The 22778-nt window shown below is 23.6% G+C and overlaps 10 protein-coding genes across 10 annotated transcripts; 5 read left to right on the plus strand and 5 right to left on the minus strand.

The window, feature by feature from the left end:
- Positions 1-237: 237 nt before the first annotated feature.
- On the plus strand, positions 238-648 carry PVVCY_0101020 (histone H3, putative; the record flags this gene model as incomplete). Its single annotated transcript, XM_008628487.1, has 1 exon — positions 238-648. One exon carries the CDS (start codon positions 238-240, stop codon positions 646-648), a length of 411 nt encoding a protein of 136 aa, XP_008626709.1.
- A 500-nt stretch (positions 649-1148) lies between these two features.
- Positions 1149-1695, minus strand: PVVCY_0101030 (peptidyl-tRNA hydrolase PTRHD1, putative; the record flags this gene model as incomplete). The annotated part of the gene is made up of 2 exons (XM_008628488.1): positions 1149-1419; positions 1595-1695. 2 exons carry the CDS (start codon positions 1693-1695, stop codon positions 1149-1151), a joined length of 372 nt encoding a protein of 123 aa, XP_008626710.1.
- A 1689-nt stretch (positions 1696-3384) lies between these two features.
- PVVCY_0101040 (conserved Plasmodium protein, unknown function) lies at positions 3385-4373 on the plus strand (the record flags this gene model as incomplete). Its single annotated transcript, XM_008628489.2, has 3 exons — positions 3385-3416; positions 3589-3717; positions 4274-4373. 3 exons carry the CDS (start codon positions 3385-3387, stop codon positions 4371-4373), a joined length of 261 nt encoding a protein of 86 aa, XP_008626711.2.
- Positions 4374-4622: 249 nt separating this feature from the next.
- On the plus strand, positions 4623-6653 carry PVVCY_0101050 (transketolase, putative; the record flags this gene model as incomplete). Its single annotated transcript, XM_008628490.1, has 1 exon — positions 4623-6653. One exon carries the CDS (start codon positions 4623-4625, stop codon positions 6651-6653), a length of 2031 nt encoding a protein of 676 aa, XP_008626712.1.
- A 515-nt stretch (positions 6654-7168) lies between these two features.
- Positions 7169-10597, minus strand: PVVCY_0101060 (transcription elongation factor SPT5, putative; the record flags this gene model as incomplete). Its single annotated transcript, XM_008628491.1, has 1 exon — positions 7169-10597. One exon carries the CDS (start codon positions 10595-10597, stop codon positions 7169-7171), a length of 3429 nt encoding a protein of 1142 aa, XP_008626713.1.
- A 1585-nt stretch (positions 10598-12182) lies between these two features.
- On the minus strand, positions 12183-13312 carry PVVCY_0101070 (SNARE associated Golgi protein, putative; the record flags this gene model as incomplete). Its single annotated transcript, XM_037634114.1, has 3 exons — positions 12183-12331; positions 12441-13004; positions 13159-13312. The coding sequence occupies 3 exons, from the start codon at positions 13310-13312 to the stop codon at positions 12183-12185; spliced, it is 867 nt and encodes a 288-aa protein (XP_037490014.1).
- Positions 13313-14812: 1500 nt separating this feature from the next.
- PVVCY_0101080 (succinate dehydrogenase subunit 3, putative) lies at positions 14813-15079 on the minus strand (the record flags this gene model as incomplete). Its single annotated transcript, XM_008628493.1, has 1 exon — positions 14813-15079. One exon carries the CDS (start codon positions 15077-15079, stop codon positions 14813-14815), a length of 267 nt encoding a protein of 88 aa, XP_008626715.1.
- A 962-nt stretch (positions 15080-16041) lies between these two features.
- On the plus strand, positions 16042-17142 carry PVVCY_0101090 (transcription factor with AP2 domain(s), putative; the record flags this gene model as incomplete). Its single annotated transcript, XM_008628494.1, has 3 exons — positions 16042-16243; positions 16349-16868; positions 17025-17142. 3 exons carry the CDS (start codon positions 16042-16044, stop codon positions 17140-17142), a joined length of 840 nt encoding a protein of 279 aa, XP_008626716.1.
- A 1199-nt stretch (positions 17143-18341) lies between these two features.
- PVVCY_0101100 (conserved Plasmodium protein, unknown function) lies at positions 18342-19471 on the plus strand (the record flags this gene model as incomplete). The annotated part of the gene is made up of 3 exons (XM_037634118.1): positions 18342-18344; positions 18500-19008; positions 19141-19471. 3 exons carry the CDS (start codon positions 18342-18344, stop codon positions 19469-19471), a joined length of 843 nt encoding a protein of 280 aa, XP_037490015.1.
- A 358-nt stretch (positions 19472-19829) lies between these two features.
- Positions 19830-22175, minus strand: PVVCY_0101110 (SWIB/MDM2 domain-containing protein, putative; the record flags this gene model as incomplete). The annotated part of the gene is made up of 1 exon (XM_008628496.1): positions 19830-22175. The coding sequence occupies one exon, from the start codon at positions 22173-22175 to the stop codon at positions 19830-19832; it is 2346 nt and encodes a 781-aa protein (XP_008626718.1).
- Positions 22176-22778: the final 603 nt, after the last annotated feature.

A 22778-nucleotide genomic window follows, 5' to 3' on the forward strand; every position in this document is an offset into this window, starting at 1 on the left:
TTTTCAAAAAATAAAAAATATACGTTTAATGAATTAGTTAAAGTATACATTAAAATATTTTACGTTCCAAAAAAAAAAAAATTAATTTAATTTTATTTTTTATACATTATAATTTAAACAAAACTTGTCATATAATTTACAAAAAATATAAAATAAAATTTTCTGTAAATATTATAAACACGCACACAATATATTATATTATATATAATTATATTAATTGTAAAAACATAAATAAAAATGGCACGAACAAAACAAACAGCAAGAAAATCAACTGCAGGTAAAGCCCCAAGAAAGCAATTAGCTTCAAAGGCAGCAAGGAAATCAGCACCAATTTCAGCTGGTATTAAAAAACCACACAGATACAGACCAGGAACTGTCGCATTAAGAGAAATTAGAAGATATCAAAAATCCACTGATTTATTAATCAGAAAATTACCATTCCAAAGATTAGTAAGAGAAATTGCTCAAGATTACAAAACTGACTTAAGATTCCAATCATCAGCAGTTATGGCTCTTCAAGAAGCTGCAGAAGCATACTTAGTTGGTCTTTTCGAAGATACTAACTTATGTGCTATCCACGCAAAGAGAGTTACCATCATGCCAAAAGATATCCAATTAGCCAGACGTATTCGTGGAGAAAGATCTTAAGGGATTAAAATAATCATCATAGTATTATTGTAATAATAATATTAGTTGATTTATTTTAATTTTTTAGTTTTTATAGACATGTGTGCACTTTCCGTGCATACATGTATATTATTTACTAGTGCCCTTTTTTTTCTTTTTATATATATTTATAGCATTCATTTTTATACATATATACTATTTAGTTTTTATGATTAAATTATATTGAGGCTTCACTAGAAGCCATTATTAGACACTTACAAACAATGTTCTTTTAAAGAGCATGAAAATCTGTTTTTGTACAATTAATTTAAAAATATGTAAGCATGATATATGTGCATGTAAGACAGCAAATGATTCGATAATCATGATCACTCGCACGAATATGTGTGTGTGTGATGTAAATATAAGAAGAAGCCACAAATGGGGTGTTCAATAAGGGTATATATTTATGTATATGATTTGGTTTTTCAATGATATTGTAAATTTTATGTAATAAAAAGCAAATATAGAAAAAATAAGGTTTAAAACTTTTTTAATAATGCGTATTTTTTAAAATAATCCTTTATACTGTTTTTGTAATATGGTTTTATTGCAATTGCTGTTAAAATATTTTCTGGCTGTTCAGCCCAGATTCTATATTTCAATTGATTTTTATCTAGGGTTTCTGATAAGTTTTTCAATTCGTCTGTACTATCGACTCTTAATATAACTTTGTGCATGGCGTTTATTTTTTCCGGTGATAAATATTCCTTTACGATACTATCGTCCATATTTTCAGCTATTACTGCAACACTAACAAAAGATGGAATCATATATATTCCGTTTTTATGAGGAAAAAATATAAATCATATAAAAATAGTACATATGTATTGAACTTATCAATTTAATTCATAATTAATGTTTTGAATAAAAAATATATTCTACAATAATTTGGATATATATAAACATATATATCTACATATTTTACCATGCATGACAGCCCTGTGCTATGACAGACCCAAGAGGCCATTTTTTATCCAAAATTTCCTTATTTACTAAAATATATTGAACAATTGGATTATCTTGCATTTTTTCTTAATATAAATTTGGCTTTCCTATAAAAATGTTTAAGTATATCAGTACCATGTTTAACTAATAGGAATGTAAAAGCATGTACATTGATATGGATGAATATAAGTAGGTATATACATTTATTCGTTCACATGATGCATATTTATTTTATTTTTTTATTTTATAATAATAAAGTATAGGAGATGAAAGTAATGCATTAATGACATACCTTCTCAGTATGCAAAAAGGGATTATGATTTTGTTTTGTTTTTTAGATTATTATGTTGTAATATTTTATGGCAAATTATACTATGATGTAGTTCGTTCTATAAAATGTAATAACATTGTAAATAGATAGAAATAAATAAATTAATAGTGTTGATTATTTCGGTGAAATATTTATCATCGAATAGTAGTAACAGGAAACATACTTATTGTTATCGATTTTTGCACTTATATTTATATGCATATTTCTATATACCTGTATATATATAGTTAGAATTTTTTTCGTTCACCCTTTCTACATATTATGTAATGTATATATTTCGTTTAATTCGAATATTGTTCTTTCATTTTTCTTATTTATTTAATTTTTAAAAATAACATAAATTTTTATTAATGTTTATGTAGATTTGCAACGAATCATTTTTTACACATAACTACTTTTTTAACTCATATTTAAACGGACAAAACTATGCTCGTTTATTTTAAACATTTCAATTAAGAGTTTGAACATTTTCTTATATTTTCCTATTTCCTATAGACTGTTTTTTAAATAACCACACGCAGCCAATGAGATTATATATTTTATTATGAAATACAAAAAATGTTTTAAAAAATATGAACAACAATATAAATTCCTAATAATAAAATTATGAATATATGGCTAGTCAAAATTGTACGATATAATATATTATAGTAGAATATCATTGGATGAAAACAAACATATAAATAATAGGTTGTTTTTTTTCGGTTCCCCTACTAAGCTTGACATATAACTAATAAATTGTTTATTCTAGTTGCACATTTTAGGTTCGTTAATAATCTTAATATGTCACACAAAATATATTCATTGGTAATTACTGATGAATATATATACGTATGTTAGTACACGCTCTTATATGTTACATTTTAAATAATATATAAAACACGGTAGAAGACTGAAATAATACATGAATAAATTATCCTTAAAAAAAAGAGAAAAAATGGTGAACTTATTTTGATTGAAATCTCATACTTAAAAAAAAACGTAAATAGTGTGGTGACTTTTTTTGAAATTGAAAACCATTTTTATACATAATGTCCCCAAAAAAAACATAACAAATAAAATAAAAATTAAAAGGATAAATAAAGTAAAAAAATATTAAAAAAAGAAAAACATATAAACTCATTATAATTATTTAATAAAAGCAATCGATGTAAACCACTGAGATTCTTGCATACTACTACTAGTTCGCCCCGATTATTTTATATTATTTACTTGTGTTTTTTTTCGAAGTTTATAGCTAGTTATTTTTATATTCCTTAGTATTTATAAATCGATAAAAAAAAGTATCAATATTATAGTTTATTTTGTATATGCATAATATATTTGTGTACTTATATAAGTAAATGGGAATTTCATTAACGAATAAGTGATTTCTACATTTCGATATAAAATTTTTAAAAGAATATTCTTAACTCCCAAGTTATTTTTTTAAAGGTTTTATGATGGGTGAAAATTTCAGCGCAATTACACAGTAAGTAAACTATTTAAAATTCATACATATATTGTATAAGTATATACATGAAACTTATTTATGTTAATTTATTTGATAGTTTTTTTTCAAATAATTTATAAATACATACAACAATTAAACTATTCTTATATATAAAATATAAACATTTTATTATTTTCCTCTTACATTATAGCACAATAGAAGTTAATTGTTCGTCCGAAAAATACAGCAACATTTTATGCAAATGCTTATCAAGTGATGAATCTTTAAAACAAAATAAATTGTATAAAAATATAAATGTATCTGGAGAAACTATAAAAATGTAATAAGAAATTTTTATATAACTTTTGTCTCCTCTATATAGACGCTATAATATATATGCATCACATGTTTCCATATAGTATACTATATATATATATACCAATACTAAAAAAAATTATAAAAAATAGCTAGCTCATTTATTTTTTTATATTATACATAAAATTACCATCCGCCAATGAATACTTTTTTATGTTACTCCTGTTAATTTGAGCGCACATACAAATAAGTACATGTATAATAATATGCTTATTTATCATATATCATTTGGCGTTTTATTGATATGGGATACTATATATTTTATTACTATCCATTAAATAGTTTATGCATATTATGAGTTTATGTTTTTTTATTTATATAAAATAAATATATAAAAATATGAGCAATTAACCAGTCTGCATTAGTTTATTTTTTGCAGCGTGTATAAAAAATATATAAATATATATAGGCATATATTTTTGCTTGGATATTTGTTTAATTATATATTTCGTTTTATAGTGTATACACTAAATAGTCATAATTATATTAAATATATTTATTTATATAAATATTTTTTTCAGAGAATTACAGAGCAATACATACGAAGATATCAGATATAAAGCTAAAAACATTTACGATTATTTACATTTTTTTTTTAAAACAATAGAAACATTTGCTTAGTATATAATTTGTAATATATAGCTATATACAGAGTATATTGGACACATTCTGTTATTTTTATTTCCAACAAATTTTTATGATTAATCATATTCCGGTGTTTAGTAGGATTTAAATAAAATAGGAATATCCACAGTTATTCATCTTTATATTTGCATTCGTGTAAATATATCAAACTTTGTATCACGGATAAAACTTCCATTGACGTGAATTAATTGTATAAAAAATTTTTTATTTAGCAAGCCGTTTAATATGAATATCGAATTAGACACCAAATGTGTTAATGAAATTCGTATGTTAGCTGCTGAACTGCCACTTGAAGCAAATAGTGGTCACCAAGGAGCTCCAATCGCATGTGCTCCTATAGCACATGTATTATGGGGATATGTAATGAATTATTATAATGAAGATACAAAATGGATAAACAGAGATAGATTTGTACTATCGAATGGTCATATGAGTTCTTTATTATATACAATGTTATATTTAACAGAACAAGGATTAACTTTAGATGATTTAAAAAAATTTCGTCAATTAGGAAGTTTAACACCAGGACATCCAGAAAATTATGTTACAAAAGGAGTTGAAGTAACAACTGGGCCATTAGGTCAAGGTGCCGCAAATGCAGTTGGTATGGCTATATGTGCTCATAATTTATCAGAAAAATATAATACTGATGAGTTTGAAATATTTAATAATTATATATATGCAACATGTGGAGATGGATGTATGCAAGAAGGTGTATTTTGTGAAGCAGCATCGCTAGCTGGACATTTAGGTTTAGGAAGGTTAATATTACTTTATGATGATAATAAAATAACTATCGATGGAAATACCGAATTATCATTTACTGAAGATATTGCAAAAAAATTTGAAGCTTTTAATTGGGAAGTTAAAATAGTAAATGATGGAAATACGGATTTTGAAAAGATATATAAAGAAATAGAAGAATGTAAAAAAAATTTAAAACAGCCATCATTAATTATTGTTAAAACATTATGTGGTTTTGGAACAAAAGTTGAAGGAAGTCATAAATCTCATGGTTTAGCATTAAAAGAGGATGATATAAAAAATGCAAAAATAAAATTAGGTCTTGATCCTGAAAAAAAATTTCATATTTCTGATCAAGTAAAGAATTTTTATAAAGATGTTTTAGAAAAAAATAAAAATAATTATATGAAATGGAAAGAAACATTTGATAAATATATGTTAAAATATCCAGAACAAGGACAAGAAATTTTAAAAAGATTTAAAAACGAATTGCCTGATAATTGGGAAAATGTTTTACCAAAATATACAGTAAAAGATCCACCTTTAGCAACTAGAAATTTATCAGGTATAGCATTAAATTGTATTAATAAAATATTACCTGGTTTAATTGGTGGAAGTGCAGATTTAACAGAATCTAATTGTACAGCTTTGAAAGATGAAAAAGATATAACTAAGAATTCATTTGGAAATAAGTATATAAGATATGGTATAAGAGAGCATGGTATGGTTGCTATATCAAATGGTATACATGCATATGGTGGATTTGAACCCTTTTGTGGAACATTTTTGAATTTTTATACATATGCATTTGGTGCTTTAAGATTATCAGCCTTATCAAATCATCATGTTTTATGTATAGCTACACATGATTCAATAGAATTAGGAGAAGATGGGCCTACACATCAACCTATTGAAGTTTTAGCATTATTAAGAGCAACCCCCAATTTAAATATCATTAGGCCAGCAGATGGAAATGAAGTATCAGGTGCATATCTTTGTCACTTTAAAAATCTCAAAATGCCAACTGTCATAGCCTTATGTAGAAATAAAGTACCGCACTTAAGAAATACATCAGCAGAAGGTGTATTAAAAGGTGCGTATATATTAGAAGATTTTGAAAAAAATACAAAACAAAAAGTTATTTTAAGTGGATGTGGATCTGAATTGCATTTATGTTTTGAAGCCAAAAATATTTTAAAAAATAAACATAATTTAAATGTTAGAATTGTAAGTTTTCCATCATGGACTATGTTTAAAAAACAAACAAAAAAATATCAAACATCTATTATGATGCATAATGATCCAAAAGTGGTTCGATTTTATATTGAGCCCGCATCTACTTTTGGATTCGATACATATTTTAATACATATATAGGTATAGATCAATTTGGATATTCGGGTCCTAAAGATCAAATATGGAATCATTTAGGTTTTACACCTGATAATATCGTTAAGAAGGTTTTGGATTTTATTAAAGTTAACCCAAAACGATTGCCAATGAAAACATATTAAAATTGTTAGTAATTTTCGAGATATCATGCTTGTATATAAATCCTTATTTTTCAAGCAAACACATGATCATGTAAATCTATTAAATTTAGAGCATGTACATTCGTCAAAATTAAATGTGTACATATATATATATACATATTTTTTTGCTACTTTATAATGTAACAATTTGTTATCGTCATGGCGTTTCATTTATATATACATGAGAAATAACAAATATTTTTAACTCGTTTTTTTATACTTTCCTTTAAAACTTAAAAGGTACCAATATATATATATATATATATATATATATATGGAATAATCTTTAATTATGAGCAAAGTGAAAACATATATTTATATATGTACGTAGTAAGTTTGATGTACATTGTACAAATCAGCATTTATCATTTTAACAAAAAAAAAGTAAAGAAATAGAAAGAAAATCAAAGAAAAATAATGATAAAAACGTGGCAAAATGGTGATAAAAAAGAATATGTATATGTTTGCGTAGTATGCTTTCTGACTCCACCTCATGGTCACACCTTTTTATACAAAAAAACATGTTGCATGTCACAGTTTATATTTCCATTTATAGTGGAAATTTCTACTTTATTATCATTTGAAATATCAATAACAGTTCCTTGATTAACTTTTCCTCCATCTAAAATGGCGATAACTTCATCGTTTGGTTTACTAGGTTTTAATGGTACAACAGCTTCTGAAACGATATTAAAAGATGTTTTATCTGTTTCAATTTTGAGTATAGTATATGAACCTTTTTTGATAACTTCTGCTATTCTTCCTATTTCATTATAAAATAATCCAGGTGTTACAATTTTAATAATTACACCTTCTATTACCCAATCTGAGTTTAGTTTATTATATTCATCTCTGTTTTCATGATTTATATCGTTAAAATTATGTTGATTTTCTGCATGATCATATTCATGTAAGTTATCATTTTTTTTATATTCTGAGTGTGGTGGACTTGTTTTTCTTTTGTCATATTTTTTATCTTTTTCATTATGAAATCGGTTTGTATTTCCATTTTTATTTGATGTATAATAATCATCCATATTTTCTGTACTTTTATGATTTTTTAAATAATTTTTATCATCTTTATTATGTGAAGAATATTTCCAATTACTTTCATGTTCATCATATTGATGATATTTTTTATTTGAAGTATCATAATGTTTTTTTTTTTTTTTTTCGTCATCATAATAATTTGATTTATTTGCATGACTAGAATAGCTATTATATCCATTGTCATATCTTCTGTCATATCTTTGATCATTTTTTCTTCTATCATAATTTTTATGTTCATTAACATCGTTGTAAAATGGTAGATTAAAGCTAGTTCTTCTTCTTTCTTCATTTTCTTCGAAAATTTTATTTTTATCAAACTTCCCTCTATAATCATTGCTACTTATTCCATTTATACCATTTCTTTTTTTTTCCATATTTTTATCATCAAAGATTTTATCATCTTTATATGCATCTGCTATTGCACATTCTATTCTTTTTTGTCGTATAGTTTTTGGTTTAATTTTTAAAAGCAAAGTAAATTCATCTCTTTCAGCATCTATAACATCAGCCAAAAGACCTTTATAAACTCCTGATAAAATTTTAACTGTTTTTCCAATAAATGATTGAAACGTATTTCTTCTTTGCATATTATTATTTCTGAATAAATTATGTTGTGTTATTATTTTTTTTTTTTCATTTACGTTTCCACTAAGTAAACAATTTTCACAATCAACAACTACAAAACCATTATCTTCAATTTTTTTATTTATTTTTGCAAATATTTTATTTTTCCATATATAACTAACAATTGCAGTTTTATTTTTATGTGCCCCTTTAGTTAATTGTATAGTATCTTTTGATTGAATAATATTTCCATTTTCATCTTTACATATTTGTCCGATAGCAGATCTTTTATATGTAATTGAACCAATGGTTGTGTGTAAAATTTTATTACTATTTGTTAATACACGAATATGTTTATTTTTATCGATATATGTCAATACACCTATTTGTCTATCATTTAATTCGATTAGATCTCCTATTGAGAAACCATTTAAAGTATTAACACCTCCTAATCCTTCAACAGTATTACTACTGCTACTGATAGTGCCAGTCAGGTCTTGTATTGATGATCGAAATTCTGTATTTAAAGATGGTGAAAATATGAGAGCAATATTTTCTTTATAATCTAATAAAGATATTAATCCACTTTTGCCTTTATGTAAACCATTTATAACAGTTACATTATCTCCTTCTGTAAAATATTTAGTTACATCACTTGGCAAAAATTTAAATTCTTTAGCTAAATTATCAGGATTTACACTTAATACACTATCATTAATATTAGTTATTGTACCTATTAAATTATATAATTCCCCTTTCATAATTTTTACTCTTTCTCCTTTTTTAAATAAATGTAAAGAATTTTTATTTATAAAAGATTTACTTATATGTAAATTTATATCTTCTTCATTTGTATTATTTTTATTAAAATCTCGTATTTCTGTTAATGTTATATTTGCATTTTCACTAATTAAATATTTTATATTCATTTTTTTTAATAAATAGCCATTTTCTTCAAATATATTATTTTGATATTTAATAGTTCCAGGATATGGTCCATGTTCTATTACCCCTCCTATTTGTTCGATTTCATCTCTATCAAATAGTTTTTTAAGGGGTCTTTCTTTTTTTTTTTTTCTTCGAATTTGTAATGCTTCATCTATAGCACTTAAATTTTCACCCGATAAAGGGACAATTGCACTAGTTCCATGATTTATTTGATTATTTGTATTCATTTTATCCATCAATGGATATACTTGATCTAAATTATTATTTGCTCCATCGTAATGAATAGCAGAATGAGTTTTATTCACAGATGCAGATATACCTACATTGTCATATTGATCTTTCTTTGAATTGTTATATTTATCATATACTATTCTCGGTATTAAACGGACGATAGCATATATTCCTTTTTCGTGAACTTCAAAAATTTGACCTATATCATTTGCATATACCCCCCTTTTTATTCTTACATATTCATTAACTTTTGGTATAACGACTTTTGAATGAGACATAGCAAATATAGATGTTAATTCTTGTACTGGAACAATAGATATATCATTTAAATTAATAAATTTAAATCCTAATAAAAATCGTTTTAACATATATAAACTATCTGCTTCTATATATATATATCCCTTTAAATCATCAGATACATATATACCTTTAATATTAAAATCGCTAGATTGTAGCTTCATATATTTATAATATATTCCCATAGCTAAAGTTCTTTCAGAACCATTTCTAAATAATTTGATTAACCACATTTTAGGACTATCAAAAGCACTTAAACCGTCACCTTCATCAAAATATTCTTCATCTTCGGACATTTCTTCATCTGTTAAAGTTTCACCATCTGATACTCCATCTTTTAAATTTTTTTCATGCTCATATCTTTGTGATAATTTATTAATTGCTTGAGCCAAATGATTTGTTCCACTTTTTAATTTGGTTTCATATAATTTTTTTTTTTCTAATCTTTTAGCTTCTTCAAATTCGTCGTCATATGAACTTGCATATTCTTCTTCTTCTTCATCATCTCCTACTTGTGCTTCTGTATCTAAAAAAGTAGAAACGTATTTATTTTTTCCTACTTTTCTTTTTTTGTTCACTGTTTTATTTCCAGTTATTTTATCATAATCAATATCGTCATCGTCGTCGTTATATTCATCATCTTCTTCATCTGCTTCATTATCTACATAGGATACTGTATGATTTATTTTTTTTCTTTTTTTTTTTAATTTAGATATATCTTCGTCACTTTCATTTTCCTCACTATCTCTTACTTCTTCATCTTCTTCTTCTTCATTTGGCTTATTACTTTCCTCGTTAAAAAGTTCAGCTCCTTCTTCGTCACTAGTTTTTCCCATTATCGTTTCACTAAACTTTCGTTCAGCTTGTTTGATTTCTTTTATTTTTTTCGTTTTTACAATTTATTATACTCTTTTGTTTTATCTTTTATTTTTATCTCTTAAAACTTTCGTTGCATATTTTTTTAACGTATCTGTAAAAATATCCCTCAACAATTAAACTTCATCTTATGCTTAAATTGTAAAGGGAATTGATATAATTGAAAAAAAATGTAAAAATCGTTTTGTTTCTCTCCTTTGTTTTTCCTTTTTTACTTGTTTAATTGTATAATGCTAAGTATATTTTCAGCTCACCATAAAAAATGCATACATGCTACATTATATGCATTATATAATAAAAAAATGAAAAGAAACTAATTTCATTTTTTTTATTTACTAAAATAATTTTACTAGCATTCGTCAAAATAGCTTTTGTATATATTATAAAGTATGAAGAATGCACAAATAGCGAGTAAAAAAAAATATAATAAAATTGTATATATATATACCAAATTAATATGCATATTAAAGATGAATTAAAATAAATTTATATATATAATTATGTAAACAATCTTGTACCTTATTTTTTGCATGCCTACAAAAATGGATATTAAAAAATAAATAAAGTTAATCAGAAGACTATGGAAATTAAATAGAACAAATTAAAAATAAACAAAAGAGAAAATAAGTTTATTGGAACGGCTTTATTTACAATCTAAATATAATATATCTCTTTACATACTTACAAAATGGGCTAGCTATGTTGAATTCATTTAATAACTATTAAATAGGATAAAAAATATGTTATAAAAATAAAAAATAAATAAATTAAATAAAGTTTATTTTATGGCAATTACTATGTTATGGGAATTAATAGGATTTATTTGTCAGGTCAAATAATTTATCACCTACCCAAATTATATATACAACATTACATATATTGTTATGTTTATATACAAATATGTTACTCCTTTAATCTATGAACAGTTATAACTGTAAAAAAAGATATATTTAAAAATGTAAGAATTTCCTTATTTTTGTAAACCTGGGGATACATACTATTAATTAGTTTGTCGTTTCTTTGTTAAAAGATTTTTTCTTAATTATAAAAATTTAACTTAAATAAGTTTATTATAAAGTAATAAAAAAAGAAACAAATGGGGAAAGACCATTTATTTGCATTATATATGCATCACATAGTTACATAATTCATGTGTATTGCATATTTATGCTTAATATTAAAAATAACAAAAAAAAATGGTAACCATACGCCACACTTAATAGCATAACACACAAAAAAATAATGATGAAATATCAAATTAACAAAATAAAAAAAATAAAACCAAATAGTAACTAAATTCTAAGAATCAATGTATGTAAAAAATAAGATTAAAAATAAATAGCAAATATGGCACTGTGCTAATATAATAAAATGCCAACTTAATATCGAACCTTCGAAATATACAAATGCAATAACAGTACATTTGTATGTAGATTATTATTTAGGGGGGGGAAATACATATTTATAGGTATATATATTATTTTCCTTTTTTAGATATACTGAATAAAATGCTATATCTTATTATCACTATGATTAGTACAAATGCTATGATTGTTTATCTTTTTTTGTTTCAACATGGGTATATTTCATTATCCTCTGAAAAAGTATCAATAGTGCTATAAAAGCTATGGGTACATAAAATTGATGTGTCATATCAATAGATGACAATCTATTAATGGTTTGACCTATCGAAACTGTAAAAAAAATGTATGTCACATTTATGAAGTTGCATATATCGATAAAAAAAATAGTAAAATTGAAAATTATGTAAATATATTCATGCATGTTTAATGAGGGACTTACCTAATATAATGATATTGGGAAGGTTCCCAACGAGTGTAGCAAACACAAGTGGAATAACAGGTAGGGATAAACATGGTGCAAGTATGTTTATTAAGGTATTGGGAAAAATAGGGGTTACTCTTAAAATTGCTATATATGAAAACAAATCAAAAGTATTTTTCACTCTTTTATTTAATTGTTCATTAAATTTTGCAAGTGGATCTTTTAAAAAATGTTCTATTACTGATTTACCATACATACTATAAACAACATAAGCAATTAAAGAAGATAGTATGGATAGCATTGTACAATATATTATAGAAAATGTATAATTATAAAATGCCCCTATTAATACAGTTATGCCACTACCAGCTCCTGTCATCCACCATAAAAATAGTGGAAATGAATTATAAGAAATATAAAATAATGATAAAAGAATCAATAATACTATGCCATGTTCATTTCTATATGATATTAAAGCTTCATATAAAATTTTAATTTTTCCGATACTTAATATATTTTTTAAATCTTTAAAATTTTTGGGAGCCAATACTCTTAGTTTCTTTTTACTGTCTTCATTCATACCTGTGAAATTTAAAAGTTCAAATTATGCACGCATTTATATCCATTATTATAACAATGTATTAAAATAAATAATAATAACTAGAACGAGATAAGTATAATATGTTCCTAAATTTTATTTTCACAAAAATACATGTCCATAGAATATTATTTTTACCTGGCATTGCACATATATAAAGTATGACTCCTAATATATATATTAAAAATATCAATATAATGTAAAAAAGGTTTGTTTTAACATTGTTTCTTTTTATTTGTGAATCGGGAATATTTTTGTCTTGGGGAGTTATTTTGTGTTTTTCTTTTTTCATTTTTCCGTCCTAAAGATTTTTATGAAACCTTTACGGCATACACCCCCAAAAAAAAATAAATTCACAAAAAAAATATTTCTTGATAATCTATAAAATTTACTTGAAAAATATTCCCTCGATATATGCGCATGTATGTTCATCTATATTTTTCTGTAATTTTTATTATTATTTTTTTTTTGGGGGGTTTATCTTCTTTTAAAAACTGTTTACCGATTTACCGAATGTTACCCTTTTCTTCCATGTAAATATATATTAAGTAAATCTTAAAACTAAACAAAAATTACAACTATTAATTTGGTTTATTTTTATTTGGCATTTTCAATTTTACTAAAAGTTTTAAAATTGTATGTTTTATGCAGATATGCACATATTTATTGATGGGGGTTTCAATACTAAAAAATTTTGATTTTTTCAAAAATATTCACAAATACTACCATAAATTTTATTAATAAATATGCATAATGATGAATAGATACATTAGTATGTATAAATATGTATTACATATATATATTTTTTTTTAATTAGTTGTTTTCCAAAATAGCGCTTTAAAATTGTATCATATTTTATATAAGCTATTGTTTCCTATTAAATGTATATATATATATATATATTATTATATATATTTGTAATAAAATTACTATACTATAATGAATAAAAAATATCTTGCCGTTTTAATTTTCCATATATACACATGCATATAAATATATTTATTTTTTCCGTTATTCTGTAACGTTAACCGTTTTATTCCCAATAATGGAGTATACTACATAATTTTTTTTCCCATATATTTATTTTTTTTAAAATAATATCACAACTTTGTTATGTTAATATAATAAAATACAATTTTTTCTGCTAAACATTTTTTCAAAAAATAAAAGAAAGAAATCCATGTTACATTCCCATATTTTTATTACCATCAAAGAATAGCATAATTATAAAAAGTTATGCTAAAATAATTATTTTTTTGTATAAATGTATATAATATTTTGTTATTTATTAAATATCACATTTTAATGCATATATGTATGTGATATTTAGGGGTATACGAAAGTATATAAATATTCGAAATAAAAAAAATAAAGAATATTATAATTATATATTGCAAACTAAAACATTATGCGACAATTTCGTCATATATTTGGATAGACATTTGATTGAGGGTTCCCATTATTGGTTAGCTATGGATACAAAGGATACACATCAATATAAAAAGAAAATTATTTGTTTTATGTATTTATACTACTTAAAATTTTGGATATTGTCGGTTTGTGTGTGTAGTAACTATAATTTGAATATGTTTATTTCCCTTGTTAAATATGCTAAGACAAAAATACATATAACATTTGTTTTTTTGTATCAAGGATTTTCTTTTTATGGTTGTAGTGTTATTCTAATCAAGCTATATATGAGGGTAAAATTATAAAAAATAAATCCCCATATTATCATGTATTGATTACTAGTTTATATGTTTTGGAAGTTTATAAAAATGCATTTTTCTTTTTAATTTCTTTTTTCTTCTGAATCGTCTTTCATAAAATAATCAAAAAATGAAAATATTTTATTAAAAATGTAATAATAGTTGGTTCCTATGCATATGCCTATTATTAGTCCTATTACTACACCAGTTGAAAAACCCCAAATTGATTTTGTAGTTTCTTTTTCGATTTCATCCAATTCTTTTGATGCAAAATAATGACTTAAAGATGCCCCTCCCAAAAACAATGCCGGCAAATAAAAAGCATCTTTTCTTATGAGCTTATTAGGCATGTTTTTATTATTATTGTATTTTTATTTTTATATGAATAAAGATTATATATATATTTGAAATATGTATGAATCTCCCTATTATGTTTTCTTTGTGTGCTCTAGCATGTTTAAATATCACTTGATAATCCTTCAAATTATCTCTCTGAATATTCCAAAATGGGAAAACTAGTTCACCTTAATGTTATTACTTAAAAATATAACACACACATGTATATATCATAAGACTATCTTTTAATTATATATTTAAAGAAAATTCTAGTGTGGTTTAAGTATATTATATCATACATCACTTATTTATGTATTTATCTTGACATAAAAACAGATATGTATAATTGCAAGTTTTTAAAATATATTCATATAAAGCTTTTTCTAGTAACTTTTTTAAAAGAAATAATTTTCCTTTCTAGCATGTGTTAGCCCGATTCCTCTTTTATGTTTTTTTAATTATTTCACACATTATTGTTAACTTTGCATTAAAAAAATGTGCTTATAAATGCTTTGAACATTTTTAAGTAATAAATGAAAAAAAAAAAAATCATAAAATAATATGCGATAAAGGAAATGGGCATATAAGGTGTATAATATATTAATAATACACTTTTAATATTTACACTGCTTTTTCTCTATAATATTTTTTTCTTATGTTCTAACTTCATATATTCAAATTAAAAAAAAAAAAAAACTTATGATAATATAAAAAGAAATGTGAAAATCAAGAACAAATAACTGAATAAAAAAATGGCATAATAACAAAACAATAAAAAAATGAATAATAGATAAATTATCCAGGTATATGTAAATTAAATGAAAGAGCGAAAAATGTATATAAATAGTATATTGTTTAAACATACAATTATTAGTGTTATTATTTAACCAAATAGGAAAAGGGAAACATTTTTTGTTCAAAATATATACCAAAAATGCTATACCAATTTTAATCAAACATTTTTTTAATCTATAAAATGCTTGGAAGATATTTGATGAATAACAAACCTTATAATAAATTTACATACATAATTATTAGTCATGCTACTAACTTAGAAATATTGAATAAAAACTTTTCCACATTTGTTCAATGCAAAATTAACCCACCCTCATTGTTTGGTCTACCTTTTTCTTATGACAAAAAATTCTTTGGAGTAAAAAGAGTGGTTCAAAAGAGAAGTATGCTACGGATTATAATTTTGTTTATTATTTATGTGTGTTTCTTTTTATATTATATATATACATACACTTGTTTACACATTTGTTTTCATACTTTCTTTACAGAGTACATGTTAAAATTGATACAACCACATCAAGATTGTTTCGATGCAGAAAAATACAAAAAATATTTAGAAAAAGAAAAATTAAGAGAGAAAATCGATATAAATAATATAAATATTGATAATGAGAAAGAGGTGGAATTATATGAAGATTATTTATTAAATTATAAATATAATAAAAGAGAGGTTGAAAAAAATGCAATTCTCCCCTTATCATTATTATCATCCTCCTTCATAAGAAGAGCTATTTATTCAAATAGAGAAAATATTTTAAAAAATTTAAAAAACATTAACTGGAAAAGGTATTGCTGTAATGTTAAAGGTGTAAGATGGCATGCTAGTGGAGCATGGCGTGTCTATTTTTGCAAAAGAAATTATCAACACAATTTTTTTGTTAAATGCGATTGCTATTTTCGTGTAAGTATATATGGGTTTGAAAAAAGCAAAGAGCTAGCTGTTCTTTATAGGAAAAGGCTAGAATATGAATATATACTACTAATGAAAAGATGGAAAGAAATAGAAATGTAAGAAAAAAAAATAGTGAACTAAATATAGCTAGCTACGATTTGTGTGCAAATAGCTATATATATGCATATATATATATATATTAAATGTTCATAAAAAAGTGTAAATAACATTGTGTGGTCATAATTTTTTAAAAATTATTATTACTTGTACAGGGAAAATGCTAAAAAAAGGAAAATTATTAAGGAGTCAGCAAAAAAATATAATGACTCTGATGAAGAGCAAGAAGACGATGAACAAACAATTAATTCGATTTACAATAATGAGAATTAAAAACATTAAAACGGAAATTATTATTCCCACACATTAATAATTTTGTACTATTTTATAATTAATTTGTAATTAAAAAGTTATATGATACATTTAATTTTTGTTTTTTTAATTAAATTAAATATTTTTAATTTATGCATTTTTAAGATTATATGTTTTATTTGACAGCAGTGTGTGCTGTTCTGCTTTCTACCAATATAACCCTTTGTAAATGACATATACTTATAATATGTTCATGCAATTAGTTTTTCGAAGTTTTACCTTTGAACGAGTTTCACATTTATTATTACTTTTTTACATATAAATTTTAAGGAAACATCTTTTATTCCTCTTTACGATTGCTTTAAAAAGCAATTATAAACACGAAATAATTTTTTTCAATGTATGCTTATATGTACATACCTATTACTCTTATATAAATTGTCTCTATCCAAATTATGAATATATAAAATATGATAAAACAAATGAGTGTGTGTATAAATAATTAACCACACCATTTGAAAGAATCTACTATTTCCCCATTACATAAATAATAATGGTATAAAATGAAGTATCGTTAATTTCTTCATGATAACACATTCATAATTATATAGCTATTTAATAAATAAGTAAAAACAATCTCTATAATTTTAAGGTGTATGTGAATGTAGCATAAAAATAATAAATTATATGCTTTTTTTCATATTTTCATTTTAAGAAAATGTGTCATAGTTCTACTAATTATAAAAATTGATACACATGGTAATGAAATAAAAAAGAAACATGACATTTTCTTATAATTAAGCATATCGAGCTTAAAATAGGAAAACATAAACTCACAAAATATTTAACTACAATAAACGAATAAATAAACCCATATTTTATGTTTTAAGACTATTTCATTTTATAATATAATATTGTAATTACTCCTTTCCTTCCTGTTATTTTTTTTTTTTACTCTTGTAATTCTCGTATACAATTTTAATATACGTACACAATCCGAATAGCCTTTCATATTTTCCTTAATTTTTTTTATTATTATATTATTTATATATTATCCTTTTTATTCACATTTGAATATAATAAATATAAATTACACGAAAACAATTTATAATGTGAGAAATTTTTCAAAAGAAGGATACACTTATTTACTTATCAAATACACAAATAAATAAAATATATATGTTCAGGCCTTTAAGTGTAATGCGAGTATTTTGTGAATTATGGTAAGAAAGAAAAATAATAATAAACATTTTAAAATCATATAATTAATGAATTAAATAAATAAAGGAATTCTTATATATGCCTGTATGTGAATTGCTTCCCTTTACATAGTAAATGTTCTTATCATTTTTCTATATATATAATTTTCCCCTTTCAGTTGCGATTAAATAATGTGAGGCTTTTTTTTAAAAGTAAGATTCGATTAAGCGGTGGGAAGCAGCATCCAAAATGGGTTGTAAAGGATAAGGAAAAATATAATATATACACATATGACAATTCATATTATGGGGAGAATTTCAGATATAATAATTTTATACTGCATATAAGATCATACAAATATTATATTGATTATATAATAGAAAATGTTTATAGAAGTCTTAAAAATGGTGGTAACTTTTTCATTTTGCCATTAAAAAATATTATTTTAAAACATAATCCAGATGTTCGTTATCAGTTAGTAGCCCTTATGGCTTTTTTCGGGACTACTTCCGCTATTACTTGCTACCACAATTCCATTTATCAAAATATTATTGATGTTACAAATATGTTAGAATTAGGACTGGTTGATGATATGAAAGATAATAATTTCTTTGATACACAAAGTGAATTACAAAACAAAAACATTAATGATTATAGCCAAGATCATGAAAGGCTAAATGAGCTATGGTAAGTTTTGTTTTTCTGTACACATATGTGTATACACAAATATGCATGTACAAGTAAATCTTTCAATTTAATTTTTACCATTGACATGCACTCATTGTATATATAATTTTCAAATATATTTTTTATTATTAGGGAAAAGGCGTTGAGAGATTCAACAGAAAAAAACAGTTTCAATGAAATGTGCAATTATTTATCCATTAAAGATGGTGAACAAATTGCTAGTTTTAAACCAAAACATATATGGAGATATAACATGATACCTTATGGAGAAAATAATCCAGATACACAGACATTCCCTATCCCATCATATGAAAAACCTTTCAGATCATTTGCTTTAAATTTTACATATAATAATTTATCCGGAAACTGGGGAGACTATATTGATAGAAGAGACAATAAAGGATCCTTATTAAGACCATCAAGATACATGTTTACGGATGTGATAATACCCGCAACGAAATAAAAGTAAATAACATGAGAGTAAACTCATGGGTACATATGTGCATTTTTATGTATATAAATAAATAATTTATTTTATTATTATTGTTTAGTTTTTTAAATATATTCATTAAACTCAAATAAATAAAAACATTTGAAAAATTCAATAATATTCAATAAATCTAAGCAAAAAATAAACAAAAATAAATATTCCAAAAAAAAAAAAAACGAATAACTACTGTGAAGTGGTTAATATGAACATATATATACTTATACAATAAAATTGGATAAACTACTACAAGAATTTGAATATATATAATTCTTGCAATATATAGATATACATATACAATTTTGCAATAAATTCATTAAAATAATTTTTCATTTTATGAGCCCAAATTATTTGAATTATAAAAGTTATTATTTGAATATATATCCATAGGCATATTATTACCATCATACATTGGGTTAAAATTGTTTTGAGGGTTTACCCCATTAAAAGGAAAGTTCATATATTGTGGTGGATATGGTGGAACTTGTTGATTATTATATGTATTAAAATTATTATCATTATTTTGCATATAATTATTTTCGGGATTCATATTTCCCATGAATTGATTGGGTTGCATATTATTATTAAAACCCGAAGGCGAATAATTATCCATAGGGGGAGGGATGTTGTTTTCATAATTCATATTATTATAAGGATAATTTTGCACAGGTTGGTTGTAGTTCATATTTTTATTTCCAAAATAATCATATCCATTCATATTATTGTGGTTCATGTTGTTGTTAACATTATTGTTCATATGATTATTGTTTAATTCAGGGTTATTGTAATTATAATTCATCTGTTCTTTAAAGCGTTGATTAAAATTTTCTGCACCGAAGTTTACTTTTTTCTTTGTATTTCCGTTTGAGTTTATATTATCATTTTTTCTCTTATAATCTAAATTCATTGAATTTAAAACGGATTTAAGAACATCATCAATATTTTTATTTTTAATTAATAAATATTTTGAAATACCTCTATGAACCCATGGCATTGTATAATAGTTATCATCATTAATATTAGCTGATTGATCATATACATAATTATGATCACTTAAATTTTCCATATTATTTGGAAATTTACTATTCATAACATGATCAATAAATGCACATGGATTTTCATAAAAATTTGTATAACGTAGCATTAAACTATTTTTTTGTTTTATTTTACATAATATATTTATAATATCATCATCAATATTATTTATTTCATTTTGTATATCATTCATTTTTTCAAATATTGAAATTGAAATACAAGAAGGCATATTATTTTTTTCTGTATTTTTTATTTTATCATTATCTAATTCATTTATATCACTATCAAGAGATTCTTCTTTAATAAATTGTGTGGATTCACTTTTGTTATCATTCTCTTCTTTCGCATTTCCATTTTCATCAGTTTCCCTTTTATTTATTTTCTCTCCTCCCTCTGTGGGTGAATCTTCATGTGATTCCATTTTACACGTAGTAGATTTATTAGAGTCTTTCCCATCGTTTAATTCCGATTGTTTATTATCATTTACTTCATTAATTTTTAAAAAATTTACTAAATTATTTAAATGATGAGAATCAAGTACAAATTTCTTGGATTTCCCTTCATCTAAAGTCATATAAGGTTCAAAAGTATCAATGACAATATCATATATGCTTTCAGATTCATCTTCATTTTCTAAATCGACAATATGCTCTAAAACTATTGGTTTTTGTAGGGATAAATGCTTTTGCAAAAGATTAGGTAAATCAGAGAACTCATATTCATCAACCTCTAATATTGGTTTTAACACTTCATCAGTTTTCATAACACTGTTAGAACCAACTAAATCATTTTCTAAACTATATTCATAAATACGTTTTATAATTTCAGGCATTGTTTCTTCAGATGATTTCATTAAGTTTTTTAAATCCGATGAAAGTTCAAAAAATGGTATTTTTTGATCCAAAAATAAAAATATTTTTATTGTTTCTTTTTTTCTTTCATTTATTATACGTGTAAATGTTAATTTATCACAATCATAATAATTTTTATTTTTTTTATCATATATAATTGTTTCTTTATCTCTCACAACCATTATTGTTGAAAAAAAGGATGTAAATTTCATAGCATTCGTATTACAATAATCAATTTTCTCATTATTTTCAGATATGTCATCGATTTCTGTGCCTGAGTATTTCCAATCATCTTCTTTAGGTGTTATTAAATTATTACCATATACATTTTCAAATTTAACTTTTTTTGAACGTACATTTTCAGATTCTGATGAATCAAAATCATTTTCATCTTTATTTAAAATATAACCATGAATATTAAAAGTAAAAGATGATGGTACGGCATATTTATATATATTCTCGGAATTTTCAATTTTTATATCTACAGGATAATTTATTTCTTTATCTCCATCATTAAAGACTGTATAAATGTGAATTCGTAACTTCCGCCTTAATTGTTCTGTCTTTAATACAGATGAAAATGCCTCATTTATATAATAATTACTTATATCAATACATTTATTTATTTCATTTTCATATTTTATTGATGTTTCTATTAAATTAAACTTTTTTTCATCAATTTCCTTAATCGTCCTTGTTAAAACTGAACTATATAACTTTTTTATTACATCTTCTTTCGCGAAATAACTATCAACAAATGCATTATTTGGATTTAAGTTATCGATGGGTTCCATATATTAATAATTTATCACTTTTTTAAATTAATAATGTTACTGGAATTATAGTTGTATTATAAGAGCAGCATTCCTTCCTATTGATGTATTTTTATATTTATTTTTGTTTTTGTTTTGTTTACAAAAAAACATAAAAATATAGTATCATTTCAGTTGTTAAAAAAATTACAGTTTTATAATATATATAATTTATTAAAAAAAATATAATATATAAAATACATAAAGTAATTATAAAACCATTTAACAAATTACATTTTTAATTTTTTTCATAAAAAGAAAAAACACATAATTTCATTTTTTATATACAAGCCAAATTTTTTAATAATGCATAAACCAGGAATTAAAATTATGAAAAGCTCGACAAGCGTATTGTTGACAATATTTTAATATTGTTCACAATTGCCATTAAAAATGTGATATCAAAAGGAAAAAATATACAATAAAAATTATTAATATATAAAAAATAATTACACAATATTTAGAAAAATGTTTATGCAGTATCTAAATTTTACTCATCGTAATTAATTCGGTGGAACAATAAAAATTGTGTTTTTTAAAAAAATTTGTCCATGGTAAAATATAATATATACTTATAAATATTAT

Source organism: Plasmodium vinckei (assembly GCF_900681995.1).
Source record: "Plasmodium vinckei vinckei genome assembly, chromosome: PVVCY_01".
Taxonomy (NCBI): Eukaryota; Apicomplexa; class Aconoidasida; order Haemosporida; family Plasmodiidae; genus Plasmodium; species Plasmodium vinckei.